At 41.9% G+C, this 22,682-nt stretch overlaps 1 protein-coding gene and 1 pseudogene across 1 annotated transcript; one reads left to right on the top strand and one right to left on the bottom strand.

Annotated features, from left to right (window-relative positions):
- Positions 1 to 1,703: 1,703 nt before the first annotated feature.
- Nsmce4a (NSE4A component of SMC5/6 complex) lies at positions 1,704 to 15,402 on the bottom strand. Its single transcript, XM_005320734.5, has 11 exons — positions 14,853 to 15,402; positions 14,014 to 14,091; positions 11,880 to 12,010; positions 9,674 to 9,825; positions 7,492 to 7,591; positions 6,767 to 6,857; positions 5,430 to 5,524; positions 3,752 to 3,800; positions 2,946 to 3,040; positions 2,775 to 2,861; positions 1,704 to 1,872 (listed from the first exon to the last, which is right to left on the bottom strand). Exons 1-10 carry the CDS (start codon positions 15,133 to 15,135, stop codon positions 2,787 to 2,789), a joined length of 1,149 nt encoding a protein of 382 aa, XP_005320791.1. The 5' UTR covers positions 15,136 to 15,402; the 3' UTR covers positions 1,704 to 1,872; positions 2,775 to 2,786.
- Positions 15,403 to 21,703: 6,301 nt separating this feature from the next.
- LOC101958263 (dnaJ homolog subfamily B member 6 pseudogene) lies at positions 21,704 to 22,441 on the top strand (annotated as a pseudogene).
- The last annotated feature ends 241 nt before the right edge of the window (positions 22,442 to 22,682 follow it).

Genomic DNA, 22,682 nt, shown 5'->3' with positions numbered 1-22,682 from the left:
TTACTGCATTTTTACATATTTTATAGCAATTATTGAAGTAAAATTATAGAAAGTAGACAAATGAAAAAGCAACTCACCATGCACACTTAAAAATTATGGTTCTACGTGTATGATTCCATTTATGTGAAATGTCCAGAAAAGGCAAATTTGTACGCAGAAAGTAGGTTAGTGGTTGGTTAGAGCTAAGGGATAGGAAAGTTAGATGAGTTAGGGAAAATGATGGCTGATTGGGTACAGGGTTTCAGAGGACAAAAGAAGGTTCTAAAATAGATTATGGCAATGGTTGCACAACCCATAATTTTAAAACACTGAATTGTTCTCTTTAAGTGGATGAATTGTATGGCATGTGAATTGTATCTCAATAACTTTTTTAAAATCTTAAAGGCAGTGAACAATCACTAAGAAACTGATGAGTAGTCTGGAAGAAATCTTGGTTTTTATAGATAGGAAGCAGTAGATGCCATATGTGTCTGTAGCACAACCTGGGCAAAGTGGAGAGTCCAGGTGGGAATCAGTTACTGATTAAGGTGTGGTAAGACAGGGGTTACAAGGAAAAAGAAATCCTAGGCTTCTGCCTGAGGAAATGATGTGGTCAAAGTGCCAGGACGTGGAATAGGAAGATGACTTGGGGCAGGTGGGGTTGTTACTTATATGTTTAGATCGGCCCATGTGCCATAAGTATATCTGGCTTTGTCAAGAAGTTTATGAATCAAAAGTTTTGAGACTGTTCAGGATATAAACATAAATTCCACCTTTTGGGGAATCAGGGGTTACTAGGCATTGAATCTCACAGGCACTTTACCACAGGATCTCACTAAGTTGTTGAAGTGGGGCTGGTATTAAACTTGTAATCCTCCTGCCTCAGCCTCCTGAATCACTGGGATTACAAACTCTGAGCACTCAGCTTTAAATGTATAGAAATCAAGACAGCAAAAGAGTAGAAGGGAAACTGGGGAAGGAACAATCATCAAGGATGCAGTTTCACATGTCAAATGCACAGTATTTATCCACTGGGATTGATTCGGAAAGAAATCAGTAAAAGTGACACAACAGAAGATTGGTGGAAGAGGAGGTACCAGTCTGTCATGGTTTGAGAATGGACAGAAAAGGAGACCTCAAGTGATTCTTTAAGAGGTAGGATGGTAGCTTGGAGGGCCACAGTAACTTTTTGTTAAGATGAGAGTATTTGAAGGAAAACAAGGTACAGGAAGAGGGGATAACTGATAGAACAGTGTCCCCTGGGAGGCAGGAAGAGCTAGAACCCAGAGCCTTACAAAGAGACCCTTCCACCCCTAACACTGGAGGGAAAGACCAAGAAAGGATGAAAGTAGAAAGTTGGGAAATGGGAGAAAGAATCCCAGAAAACACCACAGGCACACTTGAAAGCCTAGCAGAGTCCAGATGTGTGGAGCAGGACTGATCTAGCATTGCTGTTGCTGGGAACAGTGGTCCAGCCTGGCTCTCCAGAGGATTTAACGGTCCCTGGTGTGTAAACCCTGGGCTCAGTCATATGAAATTGCTGGCATTTGACCATTTTTAACCTGAAATAACAACCTCTCCATATGGAGCAACCTATTTATTGACTTGACCAGCTAACTAATGATCCACAGGCATAACGACCTAGGATTTTCAATGGGAGGGAACTAGAAAAGGAGAGACTCTGCCATGAAGAGAGAATAAGAATAAAACAAAGATCACAATAGTTTGTGAATATGGCAGTGAATTTCCTTTATTCAAAGACAATCATGACAAATTAATTAACTATCAAAAGCTACATTTTACTAAAAACAATCTATCTTTAAAAATGTTTAATCATACAATATATACAATACATGCTGCTTTCCATTTCAGATTTCACTATCCATTTGAGTCCTAAAAGGGAGGAAAAACAGCTGGTAAACAGTTTATAAATGATAAACCGAAAGTTTATGAACTATACATAAGTGAAATATAACAACTAGCTCCTCTTAGAAAATAGGTCCCAGGTTAATATCTGTTCACCTCTTTCCTTCAAAAATACTTTGACAGCAAATATTAGAATGAAAGAAGCTCAATTAATTGAAGTACATATTAAGAGGTTACATTAAGTACTAAACAATCTCATTTTAATTCTCAAAAGCATAGAAAATTGAAGCTAGGGAAAAAAAAACACTAATTATCTAATTCAAAAACTCAATTTTCTAGAGACGTACAGATGACGAAAATACAGTTGAGATGAAGTGACTTGCCTACAGGTTTAAAGTAGGGCAGAGCCAGCAGATTCTAGTTCTGCTTCCTACCCACAGCTGTTTATAGTATAGAATCCCAGATCACTTCTAAGATTACTATCTAGAAATCTTCCCCCTCATAAAATGAAGGATTACTTCATAGCATAATTCAAGTTTCAGAAATGCCCATTTACTAACAACATTCTACAGTAACTCTGTCCTAATCCTCCCTTCCTTCCTTGTACCTAATGGGACAGTGAACAACACTGAGGGGCAGGGGGATTAAGAATTTTCTAACATCAGTTTGTTAGGGGAAAAAAAGCCAAAGCAAGAACAAACTCTCCTGTGCTGCTGCTTGTAGCTGCAAACCAATACCAAGGTAAGCAGCCCAGAGAAGGGGACTTCCACCCACATTCTGCCTCTACCTTTCTCACCAGTTACTCAGTTCCAGGATGAGGCACTAGAGGGAGGCAAAACCCAAATTTCACTGGCATGGGGAGAAAGTATGGCTTGGATTGCCAAATAAATTATGGGAAAACCACGCAGCTGTCCTGCTAAACCTGTTACCTTCAGCTGGCATCAAGCACTCAGCCTCTGCCTGCTCTGACCCGAAGCAATCACAGGCTCAGCAATCTCGAAGGTCTTCACAATCTCCTGGCAGGGAAGAAAGAAGTTTTGGGCAGTGGGTTCAAGGAAGTGAGTCAGAGTCAGAAACAGGCACAACATGCAGAGCTTTACCTCCCAGTCTCGATAACTCAAAGCTATAATTCCTTGATTCCTAATTTGGGTGTTCTGGTCAATTCCCTCACTTTCTTCATTAATATTAACAGGTTCTGTTTGAAAGACAAAAGTTTTCAAAAGTTATCAAATCAGAATAGGTAATCTGAATAGCAACTGATGAATAACAGAAACGAAACCTTTAGTAAAAAATACTTAGTCCATATTATTAGAATTCCATACATTATTAAATTGCTATAGTAGTGTTAACAGTAGCAAGTAATCCCATTTGCCTCCATTTTAAAAACTTATTTCAAACATTAGAAAACTTACACATATCTATGTACCAACCAAATACTAAGCCCTTGTGAATCCAAAATGAAATTAAGAACGTTTAAAGTAACAAGTTCAATGAAAGGACTCGACTCTCTAATACAGAACATAGAAGGACATGAGTAATAGAAAATGTGAAGTAAGAAAGAAAGAGCCACAGAAACTTAGGGGAGGAGGAGAAGCTGGCACTCGCAGAAAAGTGGTAAGAAGAAGGAAACTACAAAAATGACAATTACAAACTTCCTAAATTAAATTTAAGAGAAACTTTATTCATTTTGTTAATCTTTAGCAGATGTTCAACCAATGACAGGTGAATCTATCAAAGTTTTACATCCGTGGCCATGTTTTCCAGTTATAGCTGGACAGTGTACAACATGGCAAAAATTTGTTATGTACAATGAAAACTCATTTACACTTTATAAAATACATTTCATCAACTCTAATAGCAAATATATTTTCTCTAAAACTAACTTTTCCAAACATAAAATCTTTACCTATTATTGGCAGTCGGTCCTGGTCAAGTCTTATTCTTGCAAAACCATCCTAAAACAAAAATATGATTTTAGGAGAAGACCAAAATTTATATTAAAACCTGTAACAATTGGATGAAAACAAATTATTCAATTAGAAAAAAATCTATGTCTCAGATAATCAAAATACATACCAAAATAATGAGATGATATGGACAGACTTCTCAAACATCTTTCTTTACAATAGGGTATCACTCAGGTTTCTTATCAGCTCTTTTACCAGACATAGTCTCCATCCTGAGAATCTCTTAAGGAAAACTCTGTCTTATCTCCTTAACCAATTTATGCATATTTTATTATAGATATTTCAATTTTTGTTATGCACGATTCTGTCATTGAGACTACTAGCAAAATATGCCTTTGTTATTTCTGAAAAAAATAAATATAAGCTTTTGTCTAAGGTTAAAATCAAATTCATCTTACATGTGTAGCAGTGTAACCCAAAACTATAAGTCAGTCTGAAGCAAGCAGTACATTCAGGAGTTTTTAAGACCTATTTGAATAATTTCAGGGTTAAAACTGGGGCTGGAGTTGAATCTCCCAGTAGAGAGCTTGCCTCATACCTGTGAGGCACTAGATTCAATTCCTAGCACCACATATAAATAAGCAAATAAAATAAAGGTCCATCAACAACTAAAAAATATTTTTAAAATAAATAAATAAAAGAATTAAGACTACTGTACAGATCTCCCACATATCCTTTACCCATAATCATCAATTGTTAACATTTACTTAATCACTAATTTGTCATATTTACTTTATCAATGTCTCTATTATATATTAGTATTATGTATGAATGATTTGAGAATGATAGCCAGCCCTATTCCCCAAATTCTTTAGTATTTCTTGAGAATAAGGTAATTCTCTTATAAAACACATCAATTAAACTCAGGAAATTTACCTTACCTTTATCCAATCTACAGTTCCATATCCAAACTTTGACAATTCTTTCTCTAAACACAGGTTGAGTATTCCTTATCCAAAATGCATAGAACCAGAAGTGTTTCAGAATTCAGATATTTCCAGATTTGGAATATTTGTATATTATAATTAAATATCTTGGGAACAGGACTCAAGCCTAAACATGAAATTCATTTATGTTTCATATATATCTTACACACAAATCCTGAGATAATTTTATATGATTCCTTCAATGTACCTACAACCCATCACATGAGGTCAGTGCTGGAATTTTCCACTTGTGCCATTATGTCAGCACTCAAAATCTTTCTTATTTTAGAGCATTTTGAATTTTCAAATTAAGGATTTTCAACCTACAATTTCTAAAATGTAAAAGTAAGTACACAAATTTTTAACTAGCTTCTTCTATCTAACATACCAAACAATGTTTTGCTACAACAGGTCTAATCTATACATACTTTGCAAGCTCCCATCTATAGCTTCTATTATGTCTCCTTCCCTCCTCCCCCCAATTCTGGGAATTAAGCCCAGAGGTGCCCAACCACTAGGGGACATCCCTGGACTTTCTCATTTCCTCTTTTCAGACCGTCTTGCTAAGTTGACAATGCTGGCCTCAAACTTTGATCCTCCTGCCTCAGCTTCCCAAGTGTGCACCATTGTGCTCGGCTTACCTATCCTTTTAAAAGCATATAAAAGCAACTAGATAAATCTTAAATCTTACCCGTATAATGAAGGAAACATGAAAGATGTTTTCCACTGTACGGGGGAAAGAATGTGGATCAACCACAAAGTCAAAAAATGACATTGGAGTATCAGCTACAAGAGAAAAAAAAATTCCTCAGAATAGAAAAAATGATTTTTACTTACCAATAAGACCCACACTTTCTATTTTTAGCCAGAGACAAAGGAAAGAGCACTACACTTGCTGTGGGAGTACAAGTAAACAACTCTTCAAGAGGTCAGTTGGGCTTATGTATTAAAAACCAGTATGACCACTGACCTGGCAACCCTCCCCTAAAAAGCCATCCTACAGAAATAGCAGCACAAGTGCACAGTTACATACACAACTTTTCACTTCAGCAGTTAATGTAATAGAAAATGTAATAAACAACTTATGCATTAATAGAGCTCTACTGAATAGTTATGACAAAGCCAAAAGTGGGAATCACTGAAAAGAAGAAGGGAGATCTGTGTGTACTGACAGGAAAGAATATCCACACCAAAAAGTCAAGATTGCAGAAGGATGCATATATTGTGATCAGCTTTGAAAAAACAAAAAACTACATGCATTTTTATGACTAACATAAACAGAAAATAACAGGAAAATAAGCATATCATATTTTACAAATGGCTACCTCTGAGAAATGAGAAGAGGCAATAGAGGTGCTTGGTTTTTTCACTTTCTCCACTTTTATGACACATTTGTAATACCCTTACCTTTCACTTTTTGTTTTTGTTTTTTATGTTATTGCAGCATTGAACCCAGAGCCATATCCCCTATCCTTTTTATTTTGAGACAGGATCTCATTAAGTCACCAAGGTTGGCCTTGATCTTGGGATCCTCTTGCCTCAGCCTCCTGAGCTACTGGGATTACACGCACGAACCACCACCCCCAGCTAAAATACCCACCCAGCCTTTTGTTTTTTGGTAGCGGGGACTGAGCCCAGGGACACTCAACCACAGAGCCATTTCCCCAGTCCTTTTTAAATATCTTATTTAGAGACAGGGTCTCACTGAGTTGCTTAGGGCCTTGCTAAATTGATGAGACTGGCTTTGAACTTGCAATCCTCCTGCCTCAGCCTCTAAGTCACTGGGATTACAGGCGTGTAGCCACTGCACCCATCAAATACCTCATCTTTTAAAGATAAAAATAAAGTTACTTCAACAACATTCTCACAGGGGGTTTTCTAAAGGAAGAAATACAACAAGAAAAAGTCAAAATGATTCAAAAGATTATATACAACTAAAAACGCCTTTTAAATAAAAATAGCCTTGTTGAAAGTGAAATGTGTTGATAAATACTAATTGTTCCATTTTTCATTTGGTGTCATACTTACGGTCTTCTCGAAAATATGTTTGCAACAATCCCAAGATTCTTTCCACTTCTTTTTCTGTTGCTTCTTGATGAGATTCTTCCATTCTTTTCAACTAGAAAGAGACAAAGGCATTATCAAATTCAGTGACCTCCTCGCCAGCTAACAATCTTCTCTTCTCCTATACACCTAAACTCTTTAAAAATTTTTTTGAGGATTGCCAGTTTTTATTCCTGTCTTAAATTTTTTAGTTACAATATTTTTCTAGTTTTAGCAACATTTTTCTATTAATATATTAGTAGAAAAGTCACATGACCAACTCTGCAATTTTCAGGTTGAACACAAAACAGTAAAATACAAACAGAACAGTTTTGAACAGTAGTTTTCAACTGGAAGCAATTTTTCCCAAAAAATGTTTTTGGATTTCACAATGGTGCTGGAGGTGCTACTGGCAGCTACTAGATAAAGGCCAGGGATGCTGCTAAACATCCTACAATGTCCAGGACACTGGCATTTCTTTCCCCACAACAAAGAATTATCCAGCACTGAGGTAAAGAAACCCTGGTACAGAAGAACTGATCAAAACTGGCCAATGTCTTAAAATGTTGAACAACTCAAATAAAATGATTAAATGGTAAAAGCTGACTCCGATCCCTAACACTTAGAAAACATGACCTATTGTAGGTACATTATATTAATGACTAGTTTAACTTAAGGTGGTTATAAAAGCAACATTTGAAAAAACAAACCTGAGCAGGCATTGCTCTCTGCTCTTCTATCATATGATGTTTTCTTGGACGATCGATTCGTGGCTTTGGCACAGGGAGCTCTCCTTGTATTGAACCCAACCTAATGAAAAATATGCTTTCATGTCTTTTTCTGTTTGTTTTTTAAACAAACTAATTTCCTAACTAAAAGTAGTCAGCGTGGTATAATCAAATTCAGACCAGGCATCAGTGATAAATGAGCTGATGTGAGACCAAGACTCTCAATAAGGGGCTGGGGATGTGGCCCAAGCGGTAGCGCGCTCGCCTGGCATGCGTGCGGCCCGGGTTCAATCCTCAGCACCACATACAAACAAAGATATTGTGTCCGCAGAAAACTAAAAAATAAATATAAAAAATATTCTCTCTCTCTCCCCATCTCTCTCTCTCTCACTCTGTCTTAAAAAAAAAAAAAAAAAAAGACTCTCAATAAGGTTGTGACATCCTTTGCACTCCCTTTGTATTTCTAAAAGGGCGCCTAGGAACTTGCTCAACCACACATCTCAAGCACATGCACGGTGCTCTGAACCATAGGCCAGTGAGTGGCTATGAAGTCTTCCCAGCAAGCCTGCTGTCTGTCTGTCAGAGCCAACTTCTAAGATCAGGGAAAGATGAACAAGTGGACAAGGGGAACAAAACCCCTCCAATGGGGTCACAAGTCTGACCTAGCACTGCCAGGGCAGAGGTTCAGAGCCTGTGACTATAGAATACACCGTAAGGAAAAATGGTCACGGAAAGGCCACGGGATTCTTTTCCTTTTGAGAGAGAACTTGAGGTACAGTAATAGATGTATCAGATAGAGATCCAGGCGCCAAGTAGTCAGACCCCCCGAGATCACTCTTGCAGAGATGAAAGTGTATGTTATAGATGAACAGACATTTATTTACTCACAAGGGTCCATTTCAACATAATGTGGTAGAGCCTACAGTCTGCTTAGTAAGTTCCTCAAGTGCTGTAAGAAAGTATGGGCAGAGATTTCTACCCAAACATAGGAGTGATCTGGCTGGGAAATCTGATCCTATACTGGTAACCCCTCTGAAGAAGTTCCCACAGAAAGCTTCCAGGTTGGGGCCTGTGGGATAAGTAAACCTTGCTAGGTGGAAAAGGTGGGGGAAAGGACATCAGAGGCCAAGGGAACAGCAAGTACAAGGGCACAGCAAGTACAAGGGCACAGAGTTGTAAGCACTTCTTTGTGGCTAGAAGCTGTGCTAGTTGATGAGATTAAGTTTAGGGCTTCATCTTTAGATGCTAGAATTTATGACAACTTGGCACTCAACAGCAAAAAAATCAAAGATTCAGAATTTATCCTATAACATACACAACAGCTATGGGCACCAGAGTTACCTAACACTTGTTACAAAAAAATGCCTGGCCTTGGACCATGACCAACTACAGTCCATATCTCCAAAGCCTTCTAACTGAGACACTACCAATCTCAGGAGATTTCAAGGCAAATGTCTAGGAACTAACACACTTTAGGAGGGACTCAGAAGTTTACTCTAGAGAAAGTACCTACAGGGAACAGGCCCACTGGGCTTAAAGGCTGTTTAAAAAAAAAAAAAAAAAAAAATCCACCATGGGCTGTTCTTGGTTTCTCCACAGGTCAGAGCTACAGGTGGAAGACAGGCCACTTTCATTTGAATTTTTTTTTTTTTAATTTTCTTAAGGTTGTAACTAAAACTGGGCAGTTTATATGAGAATGACTCAAGTAGTATCCAAATATAGGTCAGCAATCACCCAACAGGATACTCTTAATAGTGGTCCTTGACACATACTGCTAGAATCTCAAGATATCCTGGGTAAACCCAGAGAGCATCAGTGAGAGAATCACTCATCCTCCTACATGATAAGGATTTGAGAGAGAATAAAATGAAACCAAATATGCTACAGACCCGAAGTCCCCAGAGATAGAAAGCAAACACACCAGGAGAAAGCCTTAGCGAGGAGACTGTGTCCTGTGGCCTTTCCTGGTAAAGTAGGATGAGAGATCCTTAAGGTTCCTTCTCTACTAAGAGTCTATGGACTTTGAAGTCAAAGTTCAGAAAGTCTCCAAACAATGGCATTGTGACTGTCACCTCTACAATACCAAATAATCTTTGTGCCCACAATAAAAAACAATTTAAGGTTTACAAATGGCTGGTCTGTTGGATTTTTAAAATAATCTTACAGAAAGTGGAATGTATGGGTTTTATTAAAGGTGTTTTCTGCTGTTTTGCCTGATATTTTCCAGGAGTCATAGACTATGAATTCAAAATCAGAACTATCTTCATCACGGATGAGTTCTTCAGCTTCTAGCGGATTTACACCCATATGTGTCAGCTACAAAAACGAAGGAAAACAAAAAGCCCCAGTTAAGCCACAAGCAGTCATTCACCACAGTAATCTGCACAAGCCTAAGAAGCAGAGGCAAGCCTGTCTCCAGCATCTCAACATGCTGACGCAATTTCTTATGGTAAAAACAGTGTTATATATAAAACCTACTCAAAGGTACCATTTTTTTGGCAGAAAATATCCCTCAATGTACTCAGAACTTCTGGGTGAGAAATGCCATGATTAAACCAGTAGTTCTCCACCAGGATGATTCTGCCTCCAGGGGACTCTGGGCAATAGTGAAGTATTTTTGGTTATCATAGCCCATGTGCTACTGCATCTACTGGGTAGAAGACAGGAGGCTGCCCAGCGTCCTACAATACACAGTACAGCCCCCCAAATAAAGGCTCACCCAGCCCCAAACGCCAAGCTGAGAGAGCCTGCTGCAGCCCATGGCAGGCTAGGGTTCAAGAATGCTAAAAGAACTGGGCCCCCTGGGGAGTCTTGTACCACAACTAGTTGTCAGCAAGCTGTACCAGCATAAATATCTCAAATCACATCCCAAATCAAAAACTCCACAACACAAAGGGAGGTTCCTGGCTTTCAGATTTTAATATTTTGCCAGTTTCTTAGAGCTCGTTATCCAGCTAGAACCTCAGTAAACACAGAGAGCAGCAGTGAGAGAACTGCTCATGGTCCTGGGAAGAGTTGGCAGAAGTCAATTCTGTCATCTCAAAGTTTCTTACAGAAAATGTATTAACTTTTATGAGAGAACACTTTTATTGCATTATGCTGTAAAATGTCTAGGCATTATTAAATTAAAATTATCATATGTAAACAAGAATCACAAAGCCCCTGAGGAGCTTCATCTTATTAAAGGCAACCAAACTTTAAAGCAAAGAAAGACCACGAGAGCCTTTCACAGTGGCCTGGTCAGTGCGCCTCCATTCTCCTGCAGCCCAGTCCAACCCTACCCATGTGGGAGGGTGTTTCAATTGTCGTCTGGTCAGATCTACTAGTTTTTTTCCATACAGTGTCTGTGTTTGATCTTGTACTTGGGAAGGCTTTCCCCAACCAGAGTCTAGACAAATATTAATTTAAGGTTTTATATTTACTGCCGTAAAATTTCTGGATTAATTATGACATGACATTTAAGGTACAAAATTTAATCTGAATTCCTAAAAAATAATTTTAAAAATATCCAATATATGGTCACATTATTCAGCTATACATTAGCGTGCCTTCTCCTAGAGGCATTATATTTTACACACCAAAAAAAAGGTTTTTTTTAAGGAAAAAAGAACATTTGAAGGTTTTGAAAACTACAAACTGGAAATAACTGACTTGCCTCAAACCTTTACAAAATTGTCACTGTATCTAGTTGGATCTCACAATACTAAATCATTTTAATAATCACTTAACATAAACACCCAGTCAGGAATTTTATATTCATGCTAATGTGCATCTATACAGAGGCTCTGACTCAGAGAACAATAAAACAAAACAAAGAGCAAGATACAAGGTTAATCTCAGTGTACTTTTTTCAGTAAATCCATGAAAAAAGTCTTAAAATTTCAGGTAACAAGTATTTAAATTTGTTAAGAGGCAAAGAAAAATGGGGAAAGTAAAACAAAAAAAAAATGTAGTCATATTTGTATGATTCTAAAGTATTCTCAAAGACAGACCAAAATATGCCTCTTCACCAGACCAAACATCTCCAGCTGAGCTCTGGCCCCTGCAGTGAGAGCCCAGCCCAGGACAAGGGCCCCCAGTTCTGGAGAATGATCTAGACAATGATGAAGTGACTGAGGAAATGGCCATAAATGGATAACTTCGCACCCAGAGCCTCAGAACACTGAGATATTTTCAAACTATTCTAAGCTCCTACTCCAGATTCCACCACATAGCTCTGCTTTCATCTGTTTAATTTGGCAAGATAAAGGATTCTGAGACCAGAAAAAGAAAAAAAGGAAAATGAAGTGAAAACCATTTTTAGATTCATATAAGCCAAACAGGTAATTATATGACAAAAACACATTAAAATTTGATAGCTTTGAACTTACTAGAGTTTCAACATATCTTAACATATCAAACGAGTTCAGATCAGAGCGCAGCTGCTTTGCTTTCTCTTTGCCCAAATCTGAAGCCAGAACAAGAAACTGGGCATCTAGGACTGCTTCTCTTGCTCGGGACACTATTGAGAAAAGAAGGAAAATATACACATTACTGACAGATATCCCCCAAATTTTCAACTATTTACTAAAAATATCCCACTGAGGGTTAAAAAAAAATTTTTTTTTTAAAACTCAAAAAGCTGAAAGTGATTCTATCTTCTAAAACTGGTTCCCCTGCCCACCTCACCAAAATCTCAATCCAAACTGACCAATCTTCTAAAAGTCTGCTTTCCACCTAGTTCATGCTCCAGGTAACTGAACCACAATCTCTTAACAACCCCAGTTTAACAAAAATCTCTGTCATGTCTAACACTCACTTTTTCCTTTGACTAATCACCTGTGCTGATATAAATCAAGTCGAATGTCCACTACGACATGAAGTTTAGGGAGATGAGGGTTCAAATGGAGGAAACAGCCAGGCTGGGGGGGGCTGGGCTTAACACACCCTGTGGGTGACAGGGAGCATGAAAAAGCAGTTTGGGAATGCCTGCAAAGGAGCTGAGAAGAGACGATTTCAGCCAAGTTCAAATACAGAAATGCTGGTGCCCAGCTTGCTCCTCAAGGCCACTTCATTTGAAGCACTGCTTTCCTGAACAATCCTCACAAAAACAGCAAAGACGAGGCTAGAGAACCTGTTGACTGCAGTTTTTGTTCTTATCCATCATTTTTATTCTCAGAGGAAAGGTTTTTAATCATTTCGGGAGTCACTGCAGAAGTGACAGTGAGGAGGAGCAAAGCAGAGGCAGATGCTGTTCCTGGGTAGATCATTCCTGGGCTCTATCTGCCTCACCCACCAGCCCCCTGCACACTGCAAGAAAAGCGCAAATATCATGTCACGGACACCTGCTCAGACTCTAAAGACTTAAAACAGAGGCATTACATCCATGAATGTATAGAAAATAAAATTCTATTTCTAGGGCAACTTCTAGGGTCCAGTTGAGAGAATAATTTTGCCTTAAATTTCTGCTTTAAATATTGAAAATAACTCAGGGAGGAAAGGACATGTGGATAGCTGCACAGCAAATATCAAGGGAGTCAATGAATCAGGGATAGCAGTGAGGAGACTGGGCCAGACTGGGGAGGGAGATGAGCTAGAAGTGGAGGAGGGATTCATCCAGTTGAAAGAGGAGAACCTGGTTCCTGAAGGGTCTGATGAGATTTAGCAAATGTGGCAGACAAAGAAGGGGAGTCAGTAGTACCACAGTCAGCGCAAAAGACACAACTGGAGAACATGTCAACAGGAAGTGTTAAAGGTGACAACATTGAAGCCACTAGCCATGCAAGGAAATGACTAGAAGTAAGTATTCCAGTCCATGAAGAAAATGAGGAATTGGGATGTCAGGGCCAGTTCTGTTGATTCTTACCCTGATTTTTGTCTACCTTCTCCCTTTGTATCCCCACAGAACTGTAGGAGGGGTCTGGGGCATAGTGTCTGAAGAGTGTCCAGGAACTCTGTCACCCCCATCTGTCCTGTCGTTGAACACAGACCACTGCTACCACAACCACTTTTGTTACTTTTAATTCTATCTTAAGATTATTTTGTTAAAGCTCCCAGTCCAGTTCAGTGCTCTAAATTCCCCTCTCCTCCTTGGAGGTCAACAGGTGCACTAGCAAACATGGTCACCTCCACTGGGTTGGTTATAGAAGGACCAATAGCTGGGCAAAAAGAGACTAGGAAGAGAACAGGAAAAGAAACAGGACATCAGGGGCTAGCTCCTTTCTTTAATTCACCCATTGAACAAATGTGATTCACATGTAAAGCTCTCAAATTGTGAATAGGCAACAGAACCTTGGGGAGGAGGTTGTTAAAACAGACTGTGGGATCCAGCCCCAGAATGTCACTCGGATCCCTTAGTATATGCTTAGCAAGTGCACAATGGAAATAGTGTTGTTGCTACACCGAAAAAGGTTCCAAACCTTGCAATGCACCATCACAAATGTGGGAACTTCATAATGTGAATAATGTGGCTCTTATATAAAACTAATTAAATGATCATAAAACTTATAAGAACATATTAATTACCTCCATTAAACAGAGTGTTGGCCTCTTCAAGGACCTCTGTTAATTTGTCGCTGGCGTTCAGAATATCCTCCCGGTTTTCTATTTAAGAAAGCACAAACTTTGGTCAATGTGCTCTTGGTAAACTCGAAGTAGTAGACAAAGTTATGTAGGTCACCTGAGGTGGCAAGGCCAAACCCCGCCCCTGCTCCCTGGATAATTACTTCAAAAGCCTTAACCTTTTTAACCAACACGGCAGGGAAGGAGAAAGGCGACCCGACGCTTTAAGCAGCATGAACTTGAAAAGGAAATCCTGGCTCCCTCTAACCTTAACCCCCGAGGGCTCGGCTCCTGCGCAGCCTCCGAGGAGGGCTCCGTTACAGAGCGGTTCTCAAACTTTGTTAGCAACAGGGTCACCTGGCCGGCCACGCAGCAGACGCGCGGGCCCACCCAGAGTCTCAAATTCGGTGGATCGGGGTCGGGTGGGACAACATGCATTTCTGACAGTCCTCGGGGGCGTCGCTGCGAGCGGGGCAGCCCTCGCCGAGACCGGCTGGGCGCAGCGCAGCGCAGAGGCTTCCGCGCCCTCTCCCCACTGGCCGGCTGAGCTCGGGCGAGTGGCCGACCGCGCCCGGCCTCCGGCTTTTCCAGCCTGCCCATGGGGGACCCGCTGGCCCCGGCTAGCTCGGGCGGCTGCGGCGACAGCGCGGGCGTGGGAGCACTTTGTAAACAGGAAGGCGCGGCCGCGCGAGGCTGCGCCTCCAGGCCTGCGCCGGCACCTGCCCGCGGCCCCTCCCCGCCCGCCCGCCCGGCGCAGGCTGGACCGCGGCCCCGGCCCGCGCCGCCCCGAGGCGCCGCCTTACGTTGGACGGAGTTGATGAGCGCCCGGTACTGATGGCGGATCTGGCGGCACAGGCCGTGGTCGGTCTCCGCCTCCAAGCTAGCCGGGTCCACCATCTCGTCCCCGGAATCCGACGGCTCTGCCTCCTCCAAGCTCGGGCGCTCCGGGGCCTCCCTGCGCTCCGGCGCGGCGCCGCGGCGGGACAACGGGGACCGCGAGCGGGAGCGAGAACGGGTGCGGTCCCGGTGCGGGTCGCGGCCCCGACCCCGGCCCTCGGACCGGCGGCCGCTGCTGTCTCCAGACATCGCGCCAATTCTCCGTGCAACTTCCGAACGGCGGAAGTTCGCGCCAGAAACTGAAACCCCTGCTCGGCGCGAGCGCCAGCTCCCGGCGGAACGCGGCTCCCAGGCCCGCGCGCGAGCGCACAGCGACGCCTGTGGCGGGAGGCCGGGTCTCCAGGCCGGGAGGCCGCGGGCGCCGGGTCAGCCCCTGCCGGGACCTCCGGGGGGCCTGGGCGGCGCCGACTGCACCTGGGGGCCCTGGCCGAGGCCTTGTGTTCCCTTGACATTGGTGTAACGCGATCGCACTTACTCCACCCTGCAAGGTCGTCAGAATCTTGGCTTTGTGGTCCCCTATGCCCATCCCGCTAGACCTGCCATCTTCCCAGGGTCCCTTGAGCTCTCCAGGACGCAGCTACAGCCTGGCAACAGCGTGGGCGCGCAGCTCATGTTGGTTGAGCAAATCCCCGCGGTGGACCAGGACAGGACGAGCGCGGGGACGCGAGAAGAGGTCTGCTGCTGGCGCATCATCGTGACCAGAGCCATGGGAGGCGGGGCGGGCGGTGAAGTGGGGTTTATGTGCAGCCTACAGTACCACTCTGAGGACTCAAGAACGACCAAATTAACAGCGCCCCTGCACTTTCTCATAGTAAACTGTTTACCATCCCTCCTAACATCTGCAACATGACAGTATATTCATAAATGACTCTCAGACTAGAAGATTCCAAAAATACGTCTTAAAGGTTCAAGAAGATGGAATTACGTTCAGTACAGTTTGGAAGATAAATGTAAACATCATTCCATGGATTTGGATTGTATTGCAAATGTTTCCTTCAAGTTCCCTTTGGTGCTTCAGAACACAATTTTTTGAAGGAACAATAGTGTAAGCTGGGTCACTACACAAACCTACAAGAATGCATTTTGTGCATCACATGTGTTAAACTTGAGGTGGCACTACTTCTTGCTACCCAACTGATATGTTGATATATTGCCCTACCCCTGCCTCTTCAGTGAACACTGCGTGGTTGCTCCCAGTAGGTGATGGTCTTCTCATTTTCCTTTCCCAGTGACTGGTCTAGGGATGGACATGTGATTGGGTCTTTGTTGGTGAGATATGAGAAGGTTCCTCATGGGGATGAAATGCAAACCTTCACTCCTTTGAGATGCAATTGTCCTACCACCATGTATTGAAAAGACTATTCTTTCTTTATTGAATTGTCTTGGCACCCTTGCTCAAAATCAATTGGTCATGGATCAATTTATAGAGTTTGAATTCTATTCCAAGAACATGCTGCCTGGCATGTTGGCAGCCATCTGCTACTCAGGAGGTGACAAGCCTGAGGAAAGACCAGAATTCTGAGAAGAGTGGAGAGGAAGGACTGACTTGGCTGAAATGCTACATGTGCTGCCTACCCTCCATACCCCTTGGTATACAGTAAACTATAAACATCCTATGGTTTAAGACACCACTAATTGTTACTTGCAGCTCAATGTACAATGACCAAAACAAATACTTTGAGTTCTCCCAGTGGAAATTCATTCCAAGCTCTAGATCAAAATACCTACAACATTTTCATTCAATTCAATAAGTTGTTGTTGTTGTCGTTGTCATTACTGTACTGGGAATTGAACCCAGGCTTTCAAATCAGCTAACAAGCTTTTGATGTATATGAATGGGCAAGACAAGCTACAAAACACAGCAGACCACAAAGATGGCTCAGGTGGCCTTTGCCTTCTAGGTTATTACCATGGACAGATATGAAAATGATCTTAAAATTCATATGGAAATGCATAGAACCCAAAACCATCAAAATAATCTTGAGGGCTTGCTGAGGGCCATTACCAAGTAGGAATGACGCATCGAAATTTCCTTGCCAAGCGTACCCCATGCTGCTTAGAGGACATTCGATGGGACATTGCATGCATGCTTTCATAAGGTGACCTTGCTCAAGGACCAAGGCGGATCCGGGTTTAGGGCTGATCAGGTTTGAGGAAGTAACCGGCTCCTTGAGTTTAAGGCGTTGCCAGTTTAAGATAATGGGTTTTAGGGAAGTTGGAGATTGAAGATTATTGCTGGGATTAGGGTGTTCCTGCTGCTTGTTCCCGTTGAGTTCTCGTGAGATTAAAATGGGATTTGGAGATAGCCTCGTGGAGGTGGAGTAGGTGGATTGTGCGGGAGATGGCAGAACGCAATTGTCCCTGGACCTGTGTGGAGGCGGTGTGAGAGCGGGAATAAAGAATTGCTGTTTGAACCTAAAAAGGTGTGTGGTGGCTCGTGATTCTGGTGCCAAGCCAAGACCTTGGCAAGGGCTGGGGTTGTGGCTCAGCGGTAGAGCGCTCACCTAGCACAGGCGAGGCCCTGGGTTCGATCCCCAACACCACATAAAAATATTGTGTCCAACTACAACTAAAAAATAAATACTTAAAAAAAAAAAACAATCTTGAATATGGACAAAATTAGAAGGACTTACACTTATCCAAATCAAACCTACTACAAAACTAGTAGCTGTGGTACTGGCATAAAAAAGGACCTAGAGATCATGGGATAGAATTCAAACTCTATAAATTGATCCATGACAAATTGATTTTGAGCAAGGGTGCCAAGACAATTCAATAAAGAAAGAATAATCTTTTCAATACATGGTAGTGGGACAATTGGATATCTACAGGCAAAGAATGAAGTTGTACTCTCATACCGTATGCAAAAAATAATTCAAATGAAATGGAGATAAACATAATAGCAGATATAGCAGTGTCCCCCTTCCTCAAGGGGGATACATTCCAGGCCCCCCAGTGGATGCCTGAAACCATGGCTAGACCTCCTTTTTTTTTTTGCCGTATATGAACACATACCAACTTTGTGTCTCTTCCATCTTCACTAGCATGTGGCCATATCTTTTGCAGTTTGAGATGTGACAGCAAAACAAGCATCAATTTCTTTTTTCTTCACAATTTCAGTGGAGAAGATTCATTCTTATCATAGATACTTGCAACCTCAGCATACGATATTTTTTCTCTTATTAAGTCAAGAACTTTTATCTTTTCACTTTTAGAAATCATTTTATGGCTTCTCCTTGGCATGTCCCAATTGGCAGAATCCCTACGCCTTGTGTTTTGAGGCCTTAATAAAGTAAAATAAGTGTTACTTGAACGTGAGCACTGAAACCATGACAGTGGATCTGATCATGGAGATGGCTACTCTGTGACTAATGGGAAGGTAGCATGTACGGAGTGTGAACACTAGGCTAAGTGATAATTTCCAAGCCAGGCAGCTGTTCAGAATGGTGTGCAATTTAAAAAGCATGAATTGGAGCAAGGGAAGTAAGCAGCTCAGGGAGGAGTACTTGCCTAGTATGCACAAGGCCCTGAGTTTCAGCCCCAGCACCACAAGATATTTTAAAATGCATGAATTCTTTACTTCTGTAATTTTCCATTTAGTGTTTTCAGACTATAGTTGACAGCTGATGACTGAAACAGAAGAAAGAGAATCTAAGCATAAAAGACTACTGCACTATAAAATTTTTTAAAAGAAATCATAGGTATAAATCCTTATGACCTTGGATAAGATAATGATTTCTTACATTGAAAGCACCAGCAATTGAAGAAAAAAAAAATAGAGACCAAGTTTGTAGTAGTTTATTACAGTGGCCATAGGAAAGTGCCCAAGATGAGCAGCATTACCTTGTATTTCATGACATTACCACCCCTAGGCCAGCACGGCCAAAGGGAAGAAGCAGTGTTAGCAGAGGCCCATCTAAAGCCATGGAGAAGGGTCCACCATACCAGGAGCTGTAGTCCTGGAGGAAAACATCCCTGCTAGGACCACAGTACTAAGCAAAGAGAGAGTAAGGACAGAAATTATCTTACTTTCTGATCTCACTTCCCCACCCTCTCCTTCCCTGCTTTTACGTCCCACTGACTAAGCCAACAGAAAGCAACAGAACCTGCAGGATACACAGTCCATAAGTCAGCCCTTAGGAGAGCAGGGCCAGGATGACTGAGACAGATTTGAGGGAGGAGCGAGGACACATGGAGCATGACCAACACTGCAGGTATTGGCGTCTACAGCTGGGTATAATAGAAATCCCACTAAAGTGCATTAGGCAACATATTTATAACTTTTCTTGTAAAATCACAAGTCTGGAAGTAGGATTTACACATTGATTTAATTGCCTCAACCCAGATGTAGCACATGCCCCTACTGTTCACAGTCCATTTGTCAGATATGGCTACATAACCCCACCTACCTGCAATGCAGCCTGGGAGACTTTTTATGTTTCCCCATCCCTTCTTTATACTGGTAGACTTTCCCACTTTCCACTATAGAGACAAAACAAATGTCAGCTATGTACCTCCATGCCCAGCTTCCCTTATACCTGTGGCATGGAATGGGCACCACCTGCTAAGTATCGGTGACTGCACCATGATCAAAACTGCCATAGGCCAGTGCTTCTCAAACTTTAATATGCATTCACCTCACCTGGGGATTTTGTGAAAAATACAGCCTGATTCAGTAGGGTCTGGGATGGGACCTCTTTCTGCACAGTTCTTTTTTGTGATGCTGGGGAATGAACTCAGGGCCTTATGCATACAAGACAAGCACTCTACCAACTGAGCTATATTCCCCACCTGTTACATAGTTCTAACAAGTTTCCAGTTGACACCCATCCTCTGATCATGGACCACAGATTGAACTACATGACTTAGGAGACACAGAACAATTTAAATATGTTTGCACAACTCCAAAGGCCAGACTGAGATCTTGCATTATTTTGATGATGATGATGATGATGATTCACATACTATAAAATGCATATTTTTAAAGTACACAATTCAGAGGCATTTATTATATTCTCAGAGTTGTGCAACCATCACTACAATCAATTTTAGAACATTTTCTCCACTCCAGAAGAAAGTCTATACCTATTAACAATCATTCTCCATTCTCCCCCTCTCACCCCCAGCACCTGACAACTACTAACTTCATTTCTTTTCTACTTATTTGCCTATTTTGGACATCTTGTGTAAGTGAAATCATACAATAGGTTATATTTGTATCTGGATCGCTTAGCGCAGTGTTCTCAAGGTTTATTCATGTTGTTAGCTTGTATCAGTACCACATTCTTTTTTCTGGCTAAATATTATTCCATGTGGATATATAATGTGTGGGAGACCAACCTCCCACATGACCGAGTTAACTCCCCTGCTGGGCAATGTGGCATCAGGCACCCATGCTACTAGACTGAACCTCTCTTCTAGGGTTTGAGTGACTGTCTTTGTGCCTGGGCATGGCTTCCTATAGCCCCATGGGTGGAGTTACACTCACTTGTTCCTTTGTAATATAACCCCTTGCCCTGTTTAGAATAGAATCTTCCATGGAAGTGCCTTGTGTGTGTCCCCTTCTCTTACTGTGCCCTTGGGTGCGGCCTACCCAGATGTCAGTCAACCTGCTGACAATGGACATCATGAAGATAAGAAAAGATAAGCCCCCTGAAACCTGACCCCTTGCCTCATTTGAATAGCTTCTCCTCAATAAAAGGGGTCAGCATGCATGTGTCTGTGTGTGTGTGTGTGTGTGTGTGTGTGTCTGTGTGTGTGTGCTTGCACGCGCGCGCTCTCTCTCTCTCTCTCTCTTCCTGCAGACCCTTAAGGTCAGAGGAGCCATCACAGTGACCCTAAAGAAAAAGGTATTTGTGTCTCTTGTGTGGTTATTTTGTGCAGCCCAGTTAGCCCAGTTCAGCTGGAGTGACCCCTGAGCCTTTTAGTTGCGAGAACAGAAACCCGGCAATAATGCCTTTTGTTTATCCATCCATTAGTGATGTGCATTTGGGTTATTTTTGTATTTTTGCTATGAGGGTTAATAGTCAACATTCTTCCAGAGTGCAGAGGGCCCCTCCCTACTCATGTGTCCCAATCACTTATTCACTGGAGTTAGCGCTACCCAACCTGTAATGTTGTTTGCCTTTGGCAGAGTTAAGAGCTGCTGTGGAGGCTGCTGCCCTCTCCACCAGCGCAGCCATGCTGCACAGTGAGCGCCAGTCCTCCCGCCCCGCCAGCACACATCCTGGTGTTACCAAGGTTGACTGGTGATGAGTCCTTGCTTCCCCAATGTTGAAGAATAACACCAGAGAAGCACGCGAGGCAAGGTCAGAGTAGAAATTAGAAGTTTATTAAAGGACAGCAGAAAAGACTTCTCCCGGAGGAAGAAGGGGACCCAAGAGGAGGAATCCGTGGAAGTGCGGTTGTTTCCCCCTTTTTATAGTTCTTTCAGTGATGGAATGTAGGTGGGAAGGCCCGAGGGGTGGGACACAGGTGGGCCAAAGAAGTAATCTGGGCAAGAAGAACTTCATTAACACTTCTTTGGAATGGGCTATCTTCAAATCTGCTGGGGCTGTTCATTAACATTTCTTTGGGATGGACTTTGGGCCTAGGGCTTTTCTTGGGACTTCATTAACATTTCAAGAGTTGCTCAGCTTTTCTGGGAATTCATTCTCCATTTTAGGTCTCTCTCAATATTAGACCCGATTTACCTAACTACACTGACTGCCTAATTTTAAATCTGGCTTCACTGGAACTTGTTCCAACCATCTGTTAAAACAAGGTGAATTACTATGAAGTTCTAGGCGTGCAGAGACATGCCTCACCCGAGGATATCAAAAAGGCATATCGGAAACTTGCACTAAAGTGGCATCCAGATAAAAATCCTGAGAATAAAGAAGAAGCAGAGAGAAAATTCAAACAAGTAGCTGAGGCATATGAGGTGTTATCAGATGCTAAAAAACGGGACATCTATGACAAGTATGGCTAAGAAGGCTTAAGTGGTGGAGGTGGAGGTGGAAGTCATTTTGACAGTCCGTTTGAGTTTGGCCTCACATTCCAGATGATGTCTTCAGGGAAATTTTTGGTGGAAGGGAACCATTTTCCTTTGACTTCTTTGAAGACCCATTTGAAGACTTTTTTGGAAACCAAAGAGGTCTCCGAGGAAGCAGAAAATGAGGTGCAGGCTCCTTTTTTCTCCACTTTCAGTGGATTTCCATAATTTGGAGGTGGATTTCCTGGTTTTGATACAGGATTTACTTCATTTGGGTCACTAGGTCACGGTGGCCTTACTTCATTCTCTTCTACATCATTTGGTGGCAGAAGGATGGGTAACTTCAAATCTATATCAACTTCTACCAAAATAGTAAATGGGAGAAAAATCACTACAAAAAGAATTGTCGAGAATGGTCAAGAAAGAGTAGAAGTTGAAGAAGACTGCCAGTTAAAGTCCTTAACGATAAATGGTAAGGAGCAGCTGCTACGCTTGGATAACAAGTAATCCAACGCACGCATTTAACAGAAATGTTAACCATTTGAGGATTAACAGGAACTTTTTTTTTTTCCCAGATTTCAGATGAACTCGACTTTCAGTATAATTGTGCCTAAAGTATTTACAAACAGCTCATCGGAGATCCTATTTGTCATAGACTTTTGAGTTTATTGTTGGGACCACACAATAGGGCCATTTTTTTTGTCTTTAAAATTGTTGTAATCTTTGTATGCACTTTGCTTTTTTATTAAACGTAATCCAAGGT

The sequence above is a fragment of the Ictidomys tridecemlineatus genome, chromosome 1, assembly GCF_052094955.1.
Source record: "Ictidomys tridecemlineatus isolate mIctTri1 chromosome 1, mIctTri1.hap1, whole genome shotgun sequence".
NCBI lineage: Eukaryota > Metazoa > Chordata > Mammalia > Rodentia > Sciuridae > Ictidomys > Ictidomys tridecemlineatus.
Note: the sequence above shows the minus strand (reverse complement) of the source record. Positions and strands in the feature narration are given on the sequence as shown.